This window comes from Moschus berezovskii, chromosome 4, assembly GCF_049115385.1.
Source record: "Moschus berezovskii isolate FMDL1 chromosome 4, NW_MosBer_1.0, whole genome shotgun sequence".
Taxonomy (NCBI): Eukaryota; Metazoa; Chordata; class Mammalia; order Artiodactyla; family Moschidae; genus Moschus; species Moschus berezovskii.
In genome coordinates this window covers 34,739,848-34,763,726 of record NC_142463.1, presented here as the reverse complement: position 1 = coordinate 34,763,726, position 23,879 = coordinate 34,739,848, and the positions used below count along the sequence as shown (strand labels likewise).

The window sequence follows — 23,879 nt, the reverse complement described above, 5'->3', positions numbered from 1 at the left end:
TGAATAGCAATATTGCTAAATTATTTATAGATCTGAATACTTTATCTATAAAATATTAAAATTTCTATATGTGTGTTAGATCATTTATGATGTCAATTGTATGTCGTTCTCATAATCTTTATATTTTTCTTGACTTACTGCTCTGGCTAGGACATACACTAAAATGCGGAATAAAAGTGGTGAGATGAGAAAGTTTTATTTCAACATTAAGTTTGATGTTTGAATTAAATGTTTTGTTCTGTATGCATCCTTAGTCAGAATAAAGAAAGTTCCTTTCTGTTCTACATTTGCCAAGATTTTTTTTAAAGTCATGAATCTGTCTTACATTTTATTTATGAAAGGTCTTTCTTTAAACAGCTATTAAAATAATCCTATCATTTTCTTCTTTTTTAAATATGAAACTGCATTAATAGTTGTTTTTTTTTTCAAATGTTAAAATGATTCGCTTGAGTTCTTTTACCAGTTTTGGAAAAATTTTGGAAATTATCTTTTCAAATATAGCTTCTGCTTTATAATATAGCTCCTCTCATTCTAGGCTTCCAATCACATCTCTGCTAGATCCCTTTACCATGCCCATATCTCATATTCCTATGTATTTTCCAACCTTTTGTATACTATGTTGCAGTATGGATATTCTCCTGACCTACTGTCCAGTTCATTAATTCTTTCTTAGGCTATATCGAGTCTGCTGTTAATTTCAGTTATTGCATTTTCAGCTCTAGAATTTCCATTTGGTTCTTTTTAAACTTCCAAGGTCTTTGAATTCTCCATCTTTTCTTATAATTTCTTGAATATAATACTCCCAACATCTCAATCATCTGTGGGTTTGGTTTTTCTCTTGATTTATGAAAATTCTTATATTTTGCATACCTAAGATTGTTTTGGTGGAGAAACTGTAAATGAAAAATATTATGTATAAGTTGAACCTCTTATGTTGTCTTCCTCCAGAAAAAATACAGCTTTGCCTCTTGCAGTTAGCTGAAAAGGGAGAGATTTAACTGTATTTAATTAGGTGCTGACTTGATTCAAACCGAGGCTTCAGTAAAGTTTGTCTTTTCCAGTTTACTCTTATGGTCTCAACTAAAAGTATAGAGTTTACCAGTATCCTTCATCCTTAATGATCCCTGAACTCAAGTTGTTGTCCTTCTGTCCTGGGGAGGTTACCAAATTGGTGCTTAGCTTGCTAGAATCTCAGCTGCAGATTTCAAATAAGCAAATGTCTTGTGTAAAGGGTAGAAATATCAAGCCAAATTCTCTGGGCTTCTCTTTTGATCACGGCCCCTCAAGTCAAGTAGATACCTCCATTAAATAAAATAAGTTTTAAGGAAAGTCCAGCTTAAAATTGAATAAATTATTCTGACTACTTTAAAGTTAACAAGTTATTATATTTTGCCAATTATGAGAGAAACTTCATTTGAAATTAAAAAAGATACTTTCATACATTTAGTAATAGGAGAAATATAAAGAGCATCCAAAATTTTCAGTTACTTTTGCATAATCAATGAATTTAGAAAAGAAGGAGAAGAAAAGTGGAGGAGGAGAAAGAACGGGAATGGGGAGTACAGCGAGGCGGAGGAGGAGGAAAACTGTCAAATTCCCTGTATTCTGTTCAAATTCCCTGTATTTCTTTCAAGGTCCCCTGCTACAACGCTATTACAGGCTACTCCTTCTCCTTTGCACTTTCTTCTTCCCAAACTTTTGGGAAATATAGAAATGTCTGCTTGGAATAAGTATCTTGTTTAGAACCACCTTCAGTGGTGTTACGATGCCTGTGAAGAGGCGGGGAGCACAGATTTTCAATGTGATGTTCAAGTACTGCCATTTTCTCCCTGCCTAATTGATACTTATAACCCATCTTACGGGAATCTCTTACAGACATTACAGACTTTGGCCAAATAGAAACGCTTACCATTTCTCAACACCATTCTCGTGGTTTCATGGATGCTAGTCTCTCCATCCAGACTACTTTGTATTTCATTGCTTGCAATGGAGAAGATCCTTATTACTCTGGGCTCAGTTCAAAGGCTACCCCTCACACTTTCCTAAAGGACTATGGCAGCTGACATTCTAGGGCTATCATTACTAGTTGTGTGATCTTGTGTAAGGTGCTGGAGTTGATGTGACGATCATAAAAGTAGACTGCTGCTCCTGCTATAAGTTGCTTCAGTCGTGTCCAACTCTGTGCGACCCCATAGACGGCAGCCCACCAGGCTCTGCCGTCCCTGGGATTCTCCAGGCAAGAACACTACCTAGCACATTACTGCCATGCTGAAGTTATTCAAAGAATTTTAGTATCTTGTCTTTCCACTGTCTTACTGTTTCTCCTGAAAGAGACTTCTCCCTTTTCCAAATTCCTATAGAACTTAGTCCTCAGGCCAAGAACTTCTTTACATCGTTGATTTTGCCACACTATTAATAGCATAGTGCTTAGCATGTTTATAGGCAAAAACACTAACTGAAGTATATACTTACTGGGTTAAGTGCTGGGCTCTGAAGTTATGGAGATGAATATGACCAGATTCACTGCCCACAAGAAGCTCACAGTCTAAGTAGGGGAGACAGTAATATAATCATCTACTTAAATGTCTAAATGTTATTCTCTGTGTGTTATGTTTAAAGATATGTACACGGGGAAAGAATTATTATCCCACATGCATTAGGCTGGGCAATAAGGGTTACACCACAGTAAACCAGACAGTGTGTGAATAACACACATATTATTCAAGAACATTTAATGTGTTTCACAGAATTGAGTTGTGTGGGTTTTTCTTTACAAGTTTCAGTGGTGAGAGGCCTGAATACGAAAGGTGTGTGGAGTCTTCACTCATGTCACCGACACTGGTGGCGGGGTCGCCCGCCCTCCCCACCTCACTTTTCACAGTGGTGAGTCACAAGGCTGGCACTCTTTTAACTCACTAGGCTAAATTCAGCCCAGGAACCTGTAATAACACAGCTCAACAGCCTAACACAATCTTTTTAAACAGAATATAAGAACCTCAGCTTTCCCTAGACCTGAACACTTGATTCAAAGATTCTCCATGTTTTCCCGTTTTTCAACATCAAAAAAAAAAAAAATTGTCTAAGGCTAACTCAGTTATAATAGGCTTGGGTCAAGCTACCTGACGGTAAGAACAGGAGACCCAGAGTCAGACAGACCTTCGAGGTTCTCCTCTCATCCCACCCACATGCCTGAATCAAAGTAAGTCTCATTTGACCTTTACAGGAGGGTGGGAAGAACGTACATAGCCAGAGTTGTAAGTGTTGTCAAAGTGAACACTTATGCAGTGCCCAGTTTATGGTAAGTGTACCAGACTGGAAGAGCTCTTTATTGCTCTACTTTTCAAATAAAAAATTTTAAAAGCAGTCCTTCAATTAGCCTGGACTCAATTTCGTTCTTTCTGGATTGTAAACAGATAACCTTAACTGGAACCAACTTGAGTTCTGACCATCCCTCTCACATCTTTCAAGGTGCCAGTGGTGAGGTCCATTAGTATCACATGGGGACTGGATACAAGGCAGATGTTTAGGCCAGAGTCAAACCTACTATTCAGTATCTATGGTAGTGGTGGTTGTGGGAACCCAGTACTCTGCATTTTAATTAATTCCTTGATTAACTCTGCATATTCAAACCACTACAATAAATAAATAAGATCAGGAATCAGATGTACAAACAAACGAAAACTTATGTCATTCTATGTTCAAATTAAAATATTTGGGGTTTTTTTTTGGATTATCTGGATTATGATTTCAATTTACTACAGAGAATTGGAAAGAATGTAAATGACTTATTTTCTCATATTGCTCCTCTGTATATTTTCCATTTTCAGTCTCCAGTACATAATAATTTCTAAACAAAATGGGAACGGAGGGAAGCTATGTGGGAACATTTGTACTGCCACCAAAAAAATGAAGATGGAATATTGAGATACATGGGCATAGAAATCCTTAAGGATTCTGGAAGAACATTCAGCATCTCAGGCTACAGTGAGCATGGGCAGACTTTGTACATTCTCTGTTTGGATTTGAAGAAAGAAATACTATGACCAGAGATAAAATTTCTCTTATAAAGACAGTGGCCAAGATCAGGGTGGGCACAAGACAGTGAAAAGTATCGCTGCCACCCTCAGACCTGATGGATGAGAAACAATGATGCTGAGATATAGAAGTCAGGCTGGGAAGTGATGCTGCAAAGGAAGAGTGCAAAGCCCTGGCAGAAAAAAGCAAGTTATTTCTGAATTCCCAGGGCCTGGGAGAACAAATATCTGCTTCATTCCCTTGAAGTAAATTTTTGTTTTAAGCTTAAATTGAGATGACATATTACTTTTACTGCTCTGTTTCTTTTGGACTATCATCCATTGGTATTACAAACCATAGACGAACTCCCAAGCAAATGCTTCCTGCAGAACACTTGACGTAGTTGTCACATGACAATCAGTGCTGGGGAAGCTATTTGAATAGATATGGTTGATCCAACTTAATTTTAGCATCCAGTCTAAGACTTGGAATTCAAGGCTTTTTACATTTGAGCTTCTGACCTGGAAGAGCTAACACTTAAGGGTTAGGAGAAGGTGTCTACACAATTCCAGAGGATCATCTCCATTTATAGAAAAGAACTCTGAGGCGCAGAGCAGCTATGTAACTTGTTAGAAACCAATGGCAAAGCTGGGAGCTCAGAACCCATACTATGGTACATGGCTTCTGCTTTCTGGGTCATCTCTCACTGTTCCCCTCACAGATGAACTGCAGGCTTGCCATACTGAAAGGATCCTTGATGGAGTCAGCCCTTATCACACTCAGAAATTTTTCACATTCTGTTCCAGCCTCTTGAAATGCTAATCCCATTTCCACCTTCTAAGTGATGCTTCTCTCACTTGACCTGGCAGAGGTGGTTGATCTATTCCCTGCACTCTTGTGAAACATCCCTTTCATCTGGGAAAAGCAGGGTGCAGCTTCCAATGAGATTTTCCTGATGACAGGTCTGCCTTGTCTACCAGCTGCTAAGCTCCTCTACAGAAAGGACTGGGTCATCTTCACCCCGGTAGCCTCAGTTTCCTGTATGGCATCTGAGGGCCAAGTATGGGCCTAACACTTATTTGCTGACTGAATTAACTGCTACTTGCTTCTTAAACCACAAAATGTTCCCTCACTCCACTAAGGTCTGTTTCCTCAAATGTCACCACTCTGGATTAAACTTTCCAGAACTCTCTGTACTGGCAGCAACTACTGGCTCTCTGCATTGCTTTACACAGACCTGATCTTGTAACACTTAGCAGTACCTGATAAAGACACATGAATGCATATATACATATACACATAAACCCACACACACACTATACTCAAGTGTATGTGTGTGGGTATACTGGCACGTGCATATGTACACACAAACATACATACAAACATTCAGCCAAACATACATATTTACGAGCATGCAGATATAGGAACATTTGTACATGCATAAGTACAGACACAGCATGTATACATACATGCAGATGGAAGTGTATAACAAACGAAAACATATGGACTCACATAAGCACATGCATGAACATGTCCATCCACGTGTATGTGTGTGCCTGTGCATGCATGCATTCAGAGCATATAAAACATATACACATATGTGAGGTTATGAGCACTTCCAGCAAGATAGAACACCCTCAGCAAATAGAAGCTCTACAGAGTAGGAACTTGTTTCTATTCAATACCATATCTAACACTCCTATAATAACACATGGCACATAAAAGAAAGATATCACATAAATATTAAAGAAAAGAATGAAACTTTGAATTTTTCTTGCCCACTATCATTCATAATGTAAATCTGTTGAGATCCCACTGCTGACACATAAATATACAGACACTGTTCTAAGTGCTTTACAAATACTAGCTCATTTATTCTTCAAACAACTCTGAGGTGGGTGTGATTTTTATTCCCATTTTACAGGAAGAAAAACTGAAGGATGGAGTGTCAATCGACTTCCCATGGTCACATAGACAGCACGTAGAATCAGAATTTGAATCCATTCAGTTCAGTCGTTCATCGTGTCTGACTCTTCGCAACCCCATGGATTGCAGCATGCCAGGCCTCCCTGTTCATCACCAACCCCCGGAGTTTCCTCAAGCTCATGTCCATTGAGTCAGTGATGGCATCCAACCAACTCACCTTCTGTCATCCCTTTCTCCTCTCGTTTCCAATCTTTCCTAGCATCAGGGTCTTTTCAAATGAGTCAGTTATTTGCATAAGGTGGCCAAAGTACTGGAGTTTCAGCTTCACCATCAGTCCTTTCAATGAATATTCAGGACTGATCTCCTTTAGAATGGACTGGTTGGATCTCCTTGCAGTCCAAGGGACTCTCAAGAGTCTTCTCCAGCACCACAGTTCAAAAGCATCCATTCTTCGTGATCAGCTTTCTTCACAGTCCAACTCTCACATCCATACATGACCACAGGAAAAACCATAGCCTTGACTAGACGGACCTTGGTTGGCAAAGTAATGTCTCTGCTTTTTAATATGTTATCTAGGCTGGTCATAACTTTCCTTCCAAGGAGTAAGCGTCTTTTAATTTCATGGCTGCAATCAGCATCTGCAGTGATTTTGGAGCCCCAAAAAATAAAGTCTGACACTGTTTCGACTGTTTCCCCATCTATTTGCCATGAAGTGATGGGACCAGATGCCATGATCTCAGTTTTCTGAATGTTGAGTTTTAAGCCAACTTTTTCACTTTCCTCTTTCACTTTCATCAACAGGCTCTTTAGTTCTTCTTCAATTTCTCCCATAAGGGTGGTGTCATCTGCATATCTGAGATTATTAATATTTCTTCTGGCAATCTTGACTCCAGCTTGTGCTTCATCCAACCCAGAGTTTCTCACGATGTACTCTGCATATAAGTTAAATAAGCAAGGTGACAATATACAGCCTTGACGTACTCCTTTCCATGACTCTGTTGTTCCATGTCCAGTTCTAACTGTTGCTTCCTGACCTGCATACAGTTTCTCAAGAGGCAGGTCAGGTGGTCTGGTATTCCCATCTCTTTCAGAATTTTCCACAGTTTATTTGGTCCACACAGTCAAAAGTTTTGGCATAGTCAATAAAGCAGAAGTATATGTTTTTCTGGAACTCCCTTGCTTTTTCAATAATCCAACTGATGTTGGCAATTTGATCTCTGGTTCCTCTGCTTTTTCTAAAACCAGCTTAAACATCTGGTAGTTCACGGTTCATGTATTGTTGAAGCCTGGCCTGGAGAATTTTGAATGACTTTACTAGTGTGTGAAATGAGTGCAATTGTGTGGTAGTTTGAGCAATCTTTGGTACTGCCTTTCTTTGGGATTGGAATGAAGACTGACCTTTTCCAGTCCTGTGGCCACTGCTGAGATTTCCAAATTTGCTGATTAAATTGAGTGCAACACTTTCACAGCATCATATTTCAGGATTTGAAATAGCTCCACTAGAATTCCATCACCTCCACTAGCTTTGTTCATAGTGATGCTTCCTAAGGCCCACTGTACTTCGCATTCCAGAATGTCCGGCTCTAGGTGAGTGATCACATCATTGTGATTATCTGGGTTGTAAAGATCTTTTTTGTACAGTTCTTCTGTGTCTTCTTGCCACCTCTTCTTAATATCTTCTGCTTCTGTTAGGTCCATACCATTTCTGATTCATTTGAATCAGTTATGTGTTCTTAATTGCTGCCTTGTGTTACCTCAAGAGTTTTCATTTTCATTTTCAGAAATCAAATTCTTACATCAAAATCATAGCACAGAACATGATAAAATTAGAATTATCAAGGTGGGTGGGGGAGACGCTACTAAAAGATCTTACTAGAGACTAATGCAATATTTCAGTATTCCAAAAATTTTTCTCCCTTAGTTTCTCTAGACATCTATACTGGTTGCAGGGTGCCAGGAGGTGATACTCAAGATTCCCAGTGTAGGAAAAAATTTTTTCTTCCTCTTCGCCTTTTATTATGACTCATACGAATGCTTAGTTAAGAGAACTTTGAAAACAAGGAAATTCAGCAGGTCCGTGGAGAGATGATAAGGAAGCAGCCAGCAGTTTAGATGTGAGGCCGCCGCCACTGAGCAATAACTGGAGATGTCCATTTTCCCACCAACAGCTGCGGATGTGCAAGCCCCAAAGTAAACATTAGCACTTGGGGATATTATATGGATGTGAAGCACCATGTGTTGAGTTTCTGTGCCATGAAAAACAGTGGACCTGTAGGGTAAGCCTACTCACACCGTCAGTGACGCAAGTGCAATCTTAGACCTCAGGCCCCCAAACAAACACTTTTCCAGCAGTCCTCTACCTTTTGAACTTGGAGTGGGATGTCCTCCTAACAGGTGGCGGCAGTGTCAGAACCTAGGACCAGGTTATTCTGTGTTTTTGTTTTTGTTCCCAAGTTCAGCAAAGGAAAACAACAGCTCATGTTTTCAGTCACATATTAATACATGAGAAAATAAGTAGAGCCTCCTGGTTAAAAATTGCCTCTGGATACCAGATAAGTTTCTGAAGCTGATGAGTTTGTCACAGTTTTACTTGAAATCAGGGCCTCCGGGCCCAGAAACTCACACTGAGTCAAGACATTCTGCTCTATTTAGAAGGAAGCACTTGCTCAATTGTTTGATGAAAAGTCTTCACCAAAGTAGATGTAAAGTCCAGGGGAGAAAGAGATCATAGTCTTGAATATAATCCTTCCTCACCCTATATCCCTAAGCAAATTCCTTTACCTGCTGGAGTGTCTGTTTGCTCAACCATTCATGGAGGTAAAAATACCATGATGGTGGTTAGAACAGCAAGTCACTGCACAAGTAAGTTTAGTGTCAACATTCATTTCAGTATTAATCAAAAAAATAATCAATGAAACTTTATCAACTTTAGTATTACTGATCTCTCCAGCATTCAGTCAAAAAATAGCCAGCCTGGTCAATAAGCCTGGTCTTAATTCCCCACAACTGGGAGGACCCCAGAAATCTGTGCTGGTTTAATTATATTTTATTAAGCCCCTTCTCCACTCTGTGCCTCAACTCTCTCATCCATAAAATGGATTTAAAAACACACCAATCTGGAAGAAGGTTAAATATTATAGAAGCTCTATCTTCTGCTTTACATATAGACATATGTTTGGGTAACTGCAGGCTAATGTAAGTAAAGGCATAGATATATCGAGACAGACATAAATATTCTTGCAGGGCAAGTAGGAGAAAGCTTATAGACTCTGGAGTTAGAAAGACTTGGACCTAGGGTCCAACTTTATCATTTATTGAAATGCCATGCTGAACAAGTTTTTTTAAACCTTGATATCCTTGTATGTCAAATATAGAAAACAATGGTATGTCCCAGCATAGTTGTGAGTTGATGACACTATTTAAGTGCCCAGCACAAAGTTGGGCACAGAATGAAACAAAAAATAACCGCTTTGAACTTCCCAGAAAGACCTTTGAATGCCAGGTGCTTTTATTATTATTATTAAGGACGACTGTGATGACAAAATGGAAGAGACTTGCTCATGTGTGGCTTAGAACAACTAGTTTACCTATTTGATGGCCACCTAGGATCCTAATTATAGTCTTTAAATGGGATATGATGTGTAGAATGAAGTAACAACGTACACGCACATGCAGGGATTTACTGGCACATATACACGTACATGTAGTAGTTGCAAACACATATGTAAGCACCTGTGTGAATATACCTGCTTCTCACCTATTTTCTACAACTGATAAGTGTCCCAGATACCCAAAACCATTCCCTCTTCCTAATTTGGAGATAGTGTGGTAGAACGGGGTCAGAGCCCCTGACCAATGAATTAGGAGGTTCAGTTTCTAACTCCAATTCTGATGGTGATGTGAGGGCAACCCTGATGACTCACTGTTTTTCTGGGCTTTGGTTTTCTCATTTTCATATTGAAGAATTTGATATAGAAAGTCTTTGAGCAAACTTTTAGTTCTGAAGCCTATGATCACTCATTATCCAAACAGCAGCATGTGTATCAAATAAAGAAACAACCTTTTCAGGGTAGGCTCATGGCTGTACATCCTGGGTTGTGCAGTAGAGAAGGGTAGGGCACAGGAGCTGGCTGCAGCCCCATGGGCCCACATTCCTCCCGGATTTCTGGCCACAGAAAAGACTGGTCTCTCCCATCCCTCACAATCCAGAGAAGCACAGTGTTCCAAGAAAGCCCTGGGGCCTGGGGGCAGGAAATCCAAAGCTGTCTTGCCCACCCACTTTTCTCCTCTCTGCCCCTCAACAAGTCTCACGCAGCTGCTCTGGTATCAGGCAGCAGTGGTTCTCGTTAAACCAAACCTCATCCTAAAGCAACAGTCTTAAAAATCACACAAACTCCTCCTCCCCCTTCTGATTCACATCCAGTAACTCCCAGAGTCACCTTCACTCTATCTGTTTGGGGACTGACACCGCTTTTCTCCTTCAAGATTCGCCAGCAAGACTTTATCTGCTCTTCTAATCCCCTCCATTCCTTACAGAAAGTCTGCCTCCTTGGATCCACCTTTGCTTTCTTGCCGGATACACTCTTCCTGCCTCCAGCTCTTGATCCGAGTCTAGGCCTGGCTCCTTAGCATCATTCTGGTTTGGTCGGATCTGTCTACCTGAAAGCTGTACATCCTCTCTGCTTCTCACCTGTGTACTCAGTACCAACTTGTCCTGCAGGCCTTCTCCCCTGGGCACCAGGTGACACCTTCCATCCTATAATCGGTTTTCTGGACCCACCTCATACACTCAGATTCAGGATCCTTGGTGGGCAGGCCATAAGTATCTACATTTTTTTAAAAAGCTCCCGTACCTAGATCTACCAATTCCTGTTTTGGATCTTTCAAAATCCTCTCACTTTTAGTATCTTAATTAACTCACTGCTACCCGGAGGACAGACTCTTTGGGTTCTATGCTGAATGATGGGTAGAAAAAACATGATATGGTGTGAAAAGTGAAAAAGGTGAAGGTGTAGCAGAGACACAAGGAGGGAGCGATTCTTGGTTTCTAAGAATGAGGTTAAGTTTGGAGACGTCACCACTGTGGGAGTGATATTTAGCCTGATTTCTCACGTATGAGTAGGACTGGGGAGGTGGGAAGGAGGGGAGCACCCCAAACAGAGCAGACAGCCCAAGCAAAGGCCAGAGGGCAAGTGTATCTGATGTGTTGAAAGGAGGACAAGTGTTATAGTGTTAGACTTTGGGTAAGACAGAAGGGGCGGGAATCATCTTACACTTCCTATTCAGAAGTCTTCAGTTTCTTTTCTCACAACTAGTTTCACTGAAGAGTTCATTTCAGAAAGAACATTTTAACGAAGTACTAACGTATCACTAAGACAGTTAATTGGGGCTCTTTCCTGGTTTCTACAGAAAAACAAACAAACAAAAAACCACCTGAATCAATGAAGGGAAATAATATCATTGGAAGGGTTTCAGTTAAGAGTAGGACTCCTCATCCCCAGCACTACTGACATCTGAGGCTGGATAACTTTCCGTTGTGGGGCTGTCCTGAGTGCTGTAGGGCATTTAGCAGCATTCTTGGCCTCTACCCACCACATGCCATACCAGTTCCTCTTTTCCAAATGACAATCAAAAAAAAATGTCTCCAGATATGGCCAAATGTCCCATGGGAGTGGGGCCGAGGAGTTAAAATCACCCTTGGTTGAGAACCACTGAGAAAAAGAAGAAGATCATGAGCTTTGAAGTCAGTCTCAGGTCCACATCTTACCATGATACTAGCTGTTTGATGGTGGAAATGTTCCTCTTTCTGCCTTCAGCTTCCCCATGCATAGAATGGGAAATAACTTCGGCCTGGGAGGATCATCATGGGAAGCAACAGATAAAGTATATGAAGTGTTAGCCACAGTGCTTCGCATGTGGAAGGCAAGTAAGAAACAGTTACAGTAACAGTGGTACCAATAAGAGTAGTGGCTCTTGTTTTACTAATGATATTGTTGTTGCTGTTGTTTTTAGGAATAAAGCCTCATTGAAGTTTGAAAGTTTCAACAACTAAATAAATTTAATTTTATCAGGAAGCAATTGTGTCCTAAGTCACTTCAGCAACCTAAGGACTATTGCCTGCTTGGCTCCTCTGTCCATGGGATTCTTCAGACAACAATACTGGAGTGGACTGCCATTTCCTTCTCCAGGGGATGTTCCTGACCCAGGGATTGAAGGCATCTCTTACTATGTCTTCTGCATTGACAGGCAGGTTCTTTACCACTAGCTCCACATGGGAAGCCCGAGAAGAAATTATAGGACAGGAAATGTTGCAATTACATTACAGACATCACTTGCTCTAAGAATCCTTTTACAATTCTTCAAGTCTCAATTTTGGGCCCATTCCATATTTTCCCAAAGCCTTATATACTTGGAATGTATAATTGTGTTGTATATTTAATGTTTATTTTCACTACTAATAGATACAAGTACCCAGAAGTTTAGTTCTCTCTCATATTTACCTTAGACCCCTGTCAACTAGTCCAGTGAACCATCAATATTTATCGAAATAATTTCTTTTGATACTTGCTACTTTCTCATGTACTATTTTTTTACTTTTTGTTTTATATTGGAGTTATTAGTTCAGTTCAGTCGCTCAGTCGTGTCCGACTCTTTGCGACCCCATGAATCGCAGCACACCAGGCCTCCCTGTCCATCACCAACTACTGGAATTCACTCAAACTCATGTCCATCGAATCGGTGATGCCATCCAGCCATCTCATCCTCTGTTGTCCCCTTCTCCTCCTGCTCCCAATCCCTTCCAGCATCAGAGTCTTTTCCAATGAGTCAACTCTTCACATGAGGTGGCCAAAGTATTGGAGTTTCAGGACTTTAGCATCAGTCCTTCCAATGAACAACCAGGACTGATCTCCTTTAGGATGGACTGGTTGGATCTCCTTGCAGTCCAAGGGACTCTCAAGAGTCTTCTCCTGCACCACAGTTCAAAAGCATCAATTCTTCAGTGCTCAGCTTTCTTCATAGTCCAACTCTCACATTCATACATGACCACTGGAAAAACAATAGCCTTGACTAGACGGGCCTTTCATGGCAAAGTAATGTCTCTGCTTTTTAACATGCTGTCTAGGTTGGTCATAACTTTTCTTCCAAGGAGTAAGCGTCTTTTGATTTCATGGCTGCAATCACCATCTGCAGTGATTTTGGAGCCCGAAAAAATAAAGTCTGACACTGTTTCCACTGTTTCCCCATCTATTTCCCATGAAGTGATGGGACCAGATGCCATGACCTTAGTTTTCTGAATGTGGAGCTTTAAGCCGATTTTTTCATCCTTTCTTTCACTTTCATCAAGAGGCTTTTTAGTTTCTCTTTACTTTCTACCATAAGGGTGGTGTTATCTGCAAATCTGAGGTTATTGATATTTCTCCAAGCAATCTTGATTCCAGCTTGTGCTTCTTCCAGCCCAGTGTTTCTCATGATGTACTTTGCATATAAGTTAAATAAGCAGGATGACAATATAGCCTTGATGTACTCCTTTTCTTATTTGGAATCAATCTGTTGTTGCACGTCCAGTTATAACTGTTGCTTCCTGACCTGCATATAGGTTTCTCAAGAGGCAGGTAGGGTGGTCTGGTATTCAGACTTAAATTGAAGAAAGTAGGGAAAACCACTAGACCATTCAGATATTGGAGTAGAGTTGAGGTCAAATGCAAGCCTAGGCTGGATCATACTGTAACAAATATGCATTCCATAAGGCACGGTGATTAGAAGTGTGGAATCAGATCAGTTCAGTTCAGTTCAGTTCAGTCGCTCAGTCATGTCCGACTCTCCGCGACCCCATGAATCACAGCACGCCAGGCCTCCATATCCATCACCAACTCCCTAAGTTCACTCAAACTCATGTCCACAGAGTGGGTGATACCATCCAGCCATCTCATTCTCGGTCGTCCCCTTCTCCTCCCGCCCCCAACCTTTCCCAGCATCAGAGTCTTCTCCAGTGAGTCAACTCTTTGCATGAGGTGGCCAAAGTATTGCAGTTTCAGCTTTAGCATCAGTCCTTCCAATGAACACCCAGGATGGATCTCCCTTAGAATGGGCTGGTTGGATCTCCTTGCAGTACAAGGGACTCTCAAGAGTCTTCTCTAATACCACAGCTCAAAAGCATCAATTCTTCGGCCATCAGCTTTCTTCACAGTCCAACTCTCACATCCATACATGACCACGGGAAAAACCATTGCCTTGACTAGACGGACCTTTGTTGGCAAAGTAATGTCTCTACTTTTTAATATATTATCAAGGTTGATCATAACTTTCCTTCCAAGGAGTAAGCATCTTTTAATTTCATGGCTGCAATCAGCATCTGCAGTGATTTTGGAGCCCAAAAAAATAAAGTCTGACACGGTTTCCACTGTTTCCCCATCTATTTCCCATGAAGTGATGGGACCAGACGCCATGATCTTTGTTTTCTGAATGTGGAGCTTCAAGCCAACCTTTCACTCTCCTCTTTCACTTTCATCAAGAGGCTTTTGAGTTCCTCTTCACTTTCTGCCATAAGGGTAGTGTCATCTGCATATCTGAGATTATTGATATTTCTCCCAGCAATCTTGATTCCAGCTTGTGCTTCTTCCAGCCCAGCGTTCCTCATGATGTACTCTGCATAGAAGTTAAATAAGCAAGGTGACAATATACAGCCTTGACGCACTCCTTTTCCTATTTGGAACCAGTCTGTTGTTCCATGTACAGTTCTGACTGGTGCTTCCTGACCTGCATACAGGTTTCTCAAGAGGCAGGTCAGGTGGTCTGGGATTCCCATCTCTTTCAGAATTTTCCACAGTTTATTGTGATCCACACAGTCAAAGGCTTTGGCATAGTCAATGAAGCAGAAATAGATGTTTTTCTGGAACTCTCTTGCTTTCTCCATGATCCAGCGGATGTTGGCAATTTGATCTCTGGTTCCTCTGCCTTTTCTAAAACCTGCTTGAACACCTGGGAGTTCACAGTTCACATATTGCTGAAGCCTGGCTTGGAGAATTTTGAGCATGACTTTACTAGCGTGTGAGATGAGTGCAATTGTGCGGTAGTTTGAGCATTCTTTGGCATTGCCTTTCTTTGGGATTGGAATGAAGACTGACCTTTTCCAGTCCTGTGGCCACTGCTGAGTTTTCCAAATTTGCTGGCATATCGAGTGCAGCACTTTCACAGCATCATCTTTCAAGATTTGAAATAGCTCAACTGGAATTCCATCACCTCCACTAGCTTTGTTCGTAGCGATGATTTCTATGGCCCACTTGACCTCACATTCCAAGATGTCTGGCTCTAGGTCAGTGATCACGTTATCGTGACCTTCTTTCTCGTGAAGATCTTTTTTGTATAGTTCTTCTGTGTATTCTTGCCACCTCTTCTTAATATCTTCTGCTTCTGTTAGGTCCATACCATTTCTGTCCTTTATCGAGCCCATCTTTGCATGAAATGTTCCCTTGGAATCTCTAATTTTCTTGAAGAGATCTCTTGTTTTTCCTATTGTTGTTTTCCTCTATTTCTTTGCATTGATCACTGAGGAAGGCTTTCTTATCTCTCCTTGCTATTCTTTGGAACTCTGCATTCAGATCCTTATATCTTTCCTTTTCTCCTTTGCTTTTTGCTTCTCTTCTTTTCACAGCTATTTGTAAGGCCTCCTCAGACAGCCGTTTTGCTTTTTTGCATTTCTTTTCCATGGGGATGGTCTTGGTCCCTGTCTCCTGTACAATGTCATGAACCTCCATCAGATAGCGTGGGTTTAAATCATGCATTTACCACTTGTTAACCATGTGACTTCAGGTAAGTTAGGTAGTTCTGAGCCTCATTGTTTTATTTAATAAAGGAAACAAAACAATAGTGTGTATAAAGCTGCTCTGAGAATCAGTATGGCTTCTAGAGTACCGACAATGGTGAGATGTAAAGTTGGCAAGTTTTATTGCTCAATGGAATAAACCATGTTTTTTCTCTAAGAGGGCACTGAACCAGAAGTTCTTTTCGCAAGATGGGCTAAACCAATTCTTCTGCAAAAAGAAAGGAAGGAAGGAAGTGGAGAGCAGAAGGGAAGGGATGGGAGGAGAGGGAGAAATGAAAAATTCTCATTTGGTCTGATGCTGCAACTCGAGTGATTTAAACCAATTCAACCTCTGGCCTAGATGAGCAATTTAAACCAAATCAACATGTGGCAAAGAAACCAGTATCTGCAATCAGACTGATGCCAAACCAAGGCACTACGTTTGCTCCGAGCCAACACCTGCTAATGTGAGAGAGCAAAAAGGACAAGAGTTTCCAGACATCCCAGACTAGATCAGGGAGTGCTCAACACAGCCCTTTTGCCTTGTGCAGACTTGAGCCAGGTACACCTACTGTGCAGGAACAGTTTCCTCTGTAATGGGAGGTACCCTATTTCCCAGCTGAGTGTCCATCCCTCATGGAGGGGATGCCATTCACTCACTCATTCACTAAATGTGCATGGTGTTAACCATCCTCCACATGCAAAGCACTGTGCTGGTTGCTGGAATATAAGAATGAAATGGCATGGGGCTTACTCTCAAAGAGTCCACAAAGTCGGAAATGAGACAAATGAGACATCACATACAAACCTGGGTGATGGGTACAGTAATGGAGGCACATCTCAGACATCATGCGACCGAGAGAAAAGACCCCTTAAGTCAGCTTAGGGGAGTCAGGGAAGGCCCCTTGAGGAATTGGCCTGATTTCAAGATGTAAAGGATAATTAGAAGTTGGACTGGTAGAGAAGAAAAAGTGGGGGGAGAGGGCCAGAGACAGGAATCAAGTTGTTATTGCCTTTCAGGACAGCTGGGCTGCCAGAGCCAAGCATAGATCTGGAACCAAGTTAATACTATTTTTGTAAGCTAGAAAAATATCAGCAGCAGGAGCCTCGGCCAGAACCACCCCCACAAAGAGCAAACAAAATTACTCCTATCTTCTGGCTGTCTGCTGGAGTACTTACTAACCAGCACCTTAAGTACGAAATGTCCTTTTGTCTTTGATTTTTATTCCCACCAAGTCCTGCCTCCTCTTTTTCCAGACCTGGAAAAAGCAGGAGTTGAGTGGCACTTGCTTCTTTGATCTTTATCCTCCTGTTCCCAGGCTTCCCTGGAGACTGAGAGTCCAGGAGCCTTTCTCCAAAGCAGAATGTTGACTCCTTCTGCCAGTCAGAATGTGGGGTCTGAGGCAGGTCACACCAGGTCAGCACTTGAAGGAACCGTAATTGTTCAGGGCTTGTGTGAGGCCTGGATGACATCCAGTTCCAAAGTCAGATTCTTAACCTGACTCTTGGCAGTCTCTCAGCATGGAGTTCATCTAATCAGATCTTGAGGTTGTTTCTGACCTCAACCTAAACAGAATCTTAAAGTAGGAAACCCTGCATTCCATGAAAGAGTTCTGGGGAAGGAAATATAGGGTAGAGATTCAAGGAAGGCACATGACATCCAGAAGCCTGGGTGGGGTTCTTCTCCCACTGCCTATGCAAAGGGAAGATAATTCTCCTGGATAATAACTATGAGAACTTCCCTCAATAAGGCTCCTACTTTGTGTCAGGCACTGAGATTCCAGAGTGAGAAAAAACAAAGGAAGATACCTCATTACTGCATGCTGCTATGTGCCAGATGCTAAGCCAGCTGCTCTACTTGTGTACATCCTAACATATCTATGAGGAGAGTATTGCCATCCCCTACTGCCTGAGGGAAAATTCAGAAGAATGAAGAGGTATGATATTTGACCCAAAGTACACAGGTAGAGAGAATATAAACATTTAAATCCAGATCTTCAAACTCCATGTTCAGAGCCCTGACTACATATCACAGTACATCTCAGGGGATGGTTGTCTCACACCAATACCGTTAAGTCACAAACATGCAGGCCAGGGGAGAACAACTAAAAGGTTTGGGACACTGGCTGCTCGGTTCACTGCTGTAATCTCTAGTGCCTGGACCAGCTGTTGTTCAGTCGCTCAGTTGTGTCCAACTCTTTGAGACCCCATGGACTCTAGCCCAACAGGTTCCTCTATCTGTGGAATTCTTTAGGCAAGAATACAGGAGTGCATCACCATTTCCTTCTCCAGTAAGCACCAGGTTTGCAAGCTTTCAATATATATCCTTAGCAACTACATGCTTGGATGGGTGAATGACTTTTTAAGACGTTTGAGCCTCTCTTCTCCTCCCATCCTGAAAGGAGGATAGGCAGGGTGGGAAACCAGAGGGGATATTTGCTCCCAGGCCTCCTTTCCTTCCGAGACATTCTAACTCTAAACTGGCTAAGAGGTGAGGAGGAGAGATGGAGGTAGAAGAACGATAAAACTTGGTCAAAACTGCTAAATAGGCTCTCCTTAGCCACTCCTGGCCCATAAGCTAAACCCTTTAAGAATCCAAGGTCCGGTCCTTCCTTTCTGCTTAAAAAACTTACTTTTGGAAAACAAAAGGGTAATTTATACACTTCTGGAAGAAACGGCCTCTTAAATCCACAGAGTGTTGAGGTGGGGAGCCCCCAACCACGTCAGATTCATTTCACATATGATAATATACAGTGTATAAATTAGCCTGGGATAGAACCTGCACGCTGAATTTACTAATTAAGAAATGAGAAACCAGAACTATAAAGGTGGCATAGAAATACAAGAAATTATTCTTAAGTAACTAAAAATTAAAAAAAAAAAGAAAAGAGGAAACACTAATGTAAATGCATTTGTGTTTTAAAAGCAACAAAAACATCTGGGCCAAAGAATCTAAATAAATATCTGAGAAAATAAGAGAAGCTAAAGGCAAAGTTTAGACACATTTGAATGCGGAGTTCCAAAGAATAGCAAGCAGAGATAAGAATGCCTTCCTCAGTGATCAATACAAAGAAATAGAAATAGAATGGGAAAGACTAGAGATCTCTTCAAGAAAATTAGAGATACCAAGGGAACATTTCATGCAAAGATGGGCTCGATAAAGGACAGAAATGGTATGGACCTAACAGAAGCAGAAGATATTAAGAAGAAGTGGCAAGAATACACAGAAGAACTATACAAAAAAGATCTTCACGACCCTGAGAACCATGATGGTGTGATCACTCACCTAGAGCCAGACATCCTGGAATGTGAAGTCAAGTGGGCCTTAGGAAGCATCACTGTGAACAAAGCTAGTGGAGGTGATGGAATTCCAGTTGAGCTATTTCAAATCCTAAAGGATGATGCTGTAAAAGTGCTGCACTCAATATGACAGCAGATTTGGAAACTCAGCAGTAGCCACAGGACTGGAAAAGGTCAGTTTTCATTCCAATCCCAAAGAAAAGTAATGCCAAAGAATGGTCCAACTACCACACGATTGCACTTACTTCACATGCTAGTAAAGTAATGCTCAAGATTTTCCAAGACAGGTTTCAACCATGAAATTCCAGATGTTCAAGCTGGTTTTAGAAAAGGCAGAGGAAAAAGAGATCAAGTTGCCAATATCCACTGGATCATCAAAAAAGCAAGAGAGTTCCAGAAAAACACATACTTCTGCTTTATTGACTATGCCATAGCTTTGACTGGATGGATCACAACAAACTGTGGAAAATTCTGAAAGAGATAAGAATACCAGACAACCTGACCTGCTTCATGAGAAATCTGTATGCAGGTAAAAAGCAACAGTCAGAACTGGACATGGAACAACAGACTGGTTCCAAATTGGGAAAGGAGGATATATCAAGGCTGTATACTGTCACCTTGTTTATTTAACTTATATGCAGAGTACATTATACAAAATGCTGGGCTGGATTAGCACAAGCTGGAAACAAGATTTCCAGGAGAAATATCAACAACCTCAAATACGCAGCTGATGCCACCCTTATAGCAGAAAGTGAAGAAGAACTAAAGAGCCTCTTGATGAAAGAGAAAGAGGAGAGTGAAAAAGTTGGCTTAAAGCTCAATATTCAGAAAACTAAGATCATGGCATCTGGTCCCATCACTTCATGGCAAATAGATGGGGAAACAATGGAAATAGTGACAGAGTTTATTTTGGGGGCTCCAAAATCACTGCAGATGGTGACTGCAGCCATGAAATTAAAAGATGCTTGCTCCCTGGATGAAAAGCTATTACTAACCTAGACAGCATGTTAAAAAGCAGAGACATTACTTTGCCAACAAAGGTCTGTAGAGTCACAGCTATGGTTTTTCCAGTAGCATGGATGTGAGATGTCAGAGTTGGACTATAAGGAAAGCTGGGCACCGAAGAATTGATGCTTTTGAACTGTGGTGTTGGAGAATACTCTTGAGAGTCCCTTAGACTTCAAGGAGATCCAACCAGTCAATCTTAAAGGAAATCAGTCCTGAATATTCATTGGAAGGACTGATGTTGAAGCTGAAACTCCAATACTTTGGCCAACTTATGCAAAGAACAGACTCATTTGAAAAGACCCTGATGCTGGAAAAGATTGAAGGCGGGAGGGCAAGGGGATAACAGAGGACGAGATGGTTGGATGGCACCACCAACTTGATGGACATGAATTTAGTAAGCTCCAGGAGTTGGTGATGGACAGGGAGGCCTGGTGTGCTACAGTAATGGGGTTGCAAAGAGTCAGACACGACTGAGCAACCAAACTGAAAGCTTCTAAGGGTAAAATTTCTGCCACTGACCATCTCTGGTTTAGGAAAACTTGGGGGTGCTCATTTCACAGCCCGGAATCCTCTCAGTGTAGGTCAACTTACACTCGTTGAGTGTCTTCAAGTACCAGGTAGCACACAGAACACAGCCTCCTCTCCTAAAGGGTACGGTGAGCCCTGGGCAGAAGTGAGAAAGCAGGTTTGGGTTTGTTCCTTAGGGAGGTCTGGAAAACTGACAAGGGGACCAGAGTTCTGAATGTTCCCAAGTGTAGCCCTTTTTCTTTCCTCATGTGGTGGTCCAAGTCAAGTCCTTGTCTCCTGGGGTGCAGGTGGATGACTGAGCCTATGGCCCCAGGAAAACTGAAAAAGCTTGACGGAGGCTTCCCTTGCCTTAAGCGGGATATGAGAGGTCAGGATTACCAGGATATAGGAACACTCTAAGTCTGTCTAGACCATGACATTCTAATCAAAAGCGCACACTGCCCACATTAAAAAGGGAAGGAAACACCCTTGCCTATAATCAGTATTGTCCAATGCACATGCATTATTGGCTTGTTACTATTTCTCAGGCACTGTGTTAAATTCTGAACACATAAAGATAAATAAAACAAGCATGTTTGTAGATACCTCTTCTGCTCTGAGAGACCATGTCGAAGACTAGACATTGCTTAATAATCTGCTGTGTAAGAAAACATTAACTTTCACTCTACAGCTTAGGACCATTTTATCTTATTCTTGACTTAATGGGACTATATTCATTTAATAAATTTATCAAGCGCCTGTGAGAACCAGAAACAGGGCTGGGCATAGGTTATACAGGATGAATAATACAATGCCCATGCCTTCAAGGAGTTTATAGTCTAGTGGGAAAGATAAGCAGATAAAACAGCAACTATAACACAATCACTTCTTCCATTGGGGTAGGTAAAAACAATGAAAGAAAGAAAGCGTAGAGAGTTAAGATATAAATGGAAGAGTCGTCCATGAAAGGCTACACAGATGATAAAGCATCTAAGATGGTCTTCAACTTAAAGTAGAAGTTAGCTAGTGGCAAAGTGGCGGATGAGTCATCCCCAGGCAGAGAAACACATGTGCAAAGACACAGAAATAAAAGTGCAAAGACACGGAAATAAAAATGTAAAGACAGAGGTCTGTGAGTGCAGTTTGATGTAAGCATTTGATAGATAACTTGACTGTAATATGAAGTATGGACTAAAATATTTTTCAAAAATTTTTGATGGTAGTCCATAGTAAGAAACTCATTTTCATTATGGAGTAGTATACACATCCAGATACATAAAACTGCAGTGGAAACGTATGCTGTACAAAAAAGTATCCTCTGGTCAGTCCACTCTGTTCTGAAATCTAATGGTCAAGATCTCCTAAATTGATCTCAAGAAGTTTGAACCATAATTTAAAAAGAAATAGTGTTAGAAAGAAAGGCTAGGGAAAAAAAAAAGTTTGTCTATAGTTGAAGTAAGAAATATTGAGAATATGAAAAATCCACCCCCCCCCAAAAAAAAAAAAAACAACCTGCAATGAGAATGAAGAAGAGGATAGAGTCATCACACTTTACAGTAAACTTTGCCTCACTGTCTGCCTTCCAATGGGGGATGAAACCTTGTGTTGTTTTTTTTTTTTTTCATTGTTTCCTAGCACCATGCTTGGGACACACCAAGTGTTCAATGGTTCTTTGATGAATGAATAAATGAATACAAGCATGCCAGGTTGTAGATTTACTTAAAAAATGAAATCAGGAATATACCCAAGTAACTGGACAAAGGATATAGGCCAAATATATCACGAAAATAAAATTAGACTTGCAAGGGCTTTGGAGTATGTGTAGAAAAAAGTAGTACAGGTAAGTACACCATTGTCATACATGCTAGTTGGAAGTTAACGTATCTTTATCAAGTTTTCAGTAAACCAAAGAGCCATACAGGTATTAATTTATATCATTTTTCTATTAGTTTGTATGGGTAAACTGATAAAATTATAAATGAATTCTACAGTTAATGAAAAGTTCTATAATTCTATACATATGCTTAAGTGTAACAAGGCTTTTTTCTCTAACTTAAATCACTAGCTCTCAATCTTTGCTTTAAAAATAGAAAAGCAGGGTCTTCGATCCTAGAGAGTGACTGAACATAGTGCTAGTGGAGAAAGAGATTACCTAGTCCTCCTGCATGAGCATCAATTAGTGAGGCTGCCACTGCAATTCCAGGAGGAAGGCCAAGGTCCTCTGCTGCCTCTGGTGTGAGCCCACTTCCAAGAGAAGCTCCAGGAGGCAGCACTTGGTTTCCTGGGTAGACAGGAGAAAAAATAAACACCTGTCAGTTTGAAAAACACAAAAGCAAATAGAGAGTTTTTTTAAGAGAACCTCTTGGCCCCCTCCCCTCTCCTCTGCCTTTTCTCAACTTCATGAAGATAGAAACCATGCAGCTACAAAGAGTCCTTGTGCTCATTTGGTGACTTAGGTGTATGAGCTTGGTTCCCATAGGTCACGCTCTAGAGTGCTTTACAAAGCCAAGAGCTCTAAGGCATCTTTCAAATCAGAGAAAGATTCCATTCATGGGAAATTTCAAAAGATACAAATACAGTGGCCTCTTGGAGACAAGGTTGAAATGGTCAAACTGTTCCAAAAGTGCTTCCTAACATAGCAGCCCTACCAGCATATGTTATACACACATACACACACACACACACACAAAATCACATATCCATACATACTCCCTGATTAATGTATATTCCCAAGAAGTTAAGAAAATTTACTTATGTAGTTGCTCCCTGTCAGAAGATAAGGAAGGGAATTATTTTGTTCCAATAAAGAATTTCTTAGAAGTTTATCTCAGTTGGGAATGAGAGCCCAGCTTAAACCTTGCAGACTTCATAAGACTGCTACTTGCACAATCACAGTATAGTCTGAATGGTGTTCTTTGGAGTTGTGCAATGCATTGACCCTGATATTTCAAGTGACCTTGAATTCCTGCAGTCAGCCAGGCCTTCAGTTAAGAATTTATTGATTGTCTTCCTTTGTGTGGGCGCCACAGCACTGTAAAAGGCAGTTCTTGCCCCTAACCTAGTTAGGGAGAAGAGATCAGGACAGACAACCATGCAAGTCAGAAGAGAATGAAGTGATCCATCTGCTCCCAGGTGTTTAGCAGAGGCTGAGTGCCCCCTGCCTCCCACCACCCCTGTTCAGCCAAAGAATTTATAGTTACTATTTCTGTAAAATAAGAAGGGTATGGAGCTGGACCTCTGTACATGCTAAGATCTTTCTGGGCTTCAAGGTTCTAAGATTCTGAATGGGTGTCATTTGCTCATACTTTGGCCACTTCATGCG

At 41.1% G+C, this 23,879-nt stretch overlaps 1 protein-coding gene across 11 annotated transcripts in view; it reads right to left on the bottom strand.

The window, feature by feature from the left end:
* FGGY (FGGY carbohydrate kinase domain containing) overlaps nt 1–23,879 on the bottom strand; it is a 516,773-nt gene that overhangs the window by 234,496 nt on the left and 258,398 nt on the right. For all 11 annotated transcript variants that reach the window (XR_016037181.1, XM_088835336.1, XM_088835337.1 and 8 more), the window contains one exon: nt 22,710–22,838. Coding sequence is in view for 10 of the 11 variants with exons in the window: in XM_088835336.1 (XP_088691462.1) it covers nt 22,710–22,838 (129 nt within the window). In the remaining variant the exon portion in view is untranslated. The remainder of the gene's footprint in view (nt 1–22,709; nt 22,839–23,879) is intronic.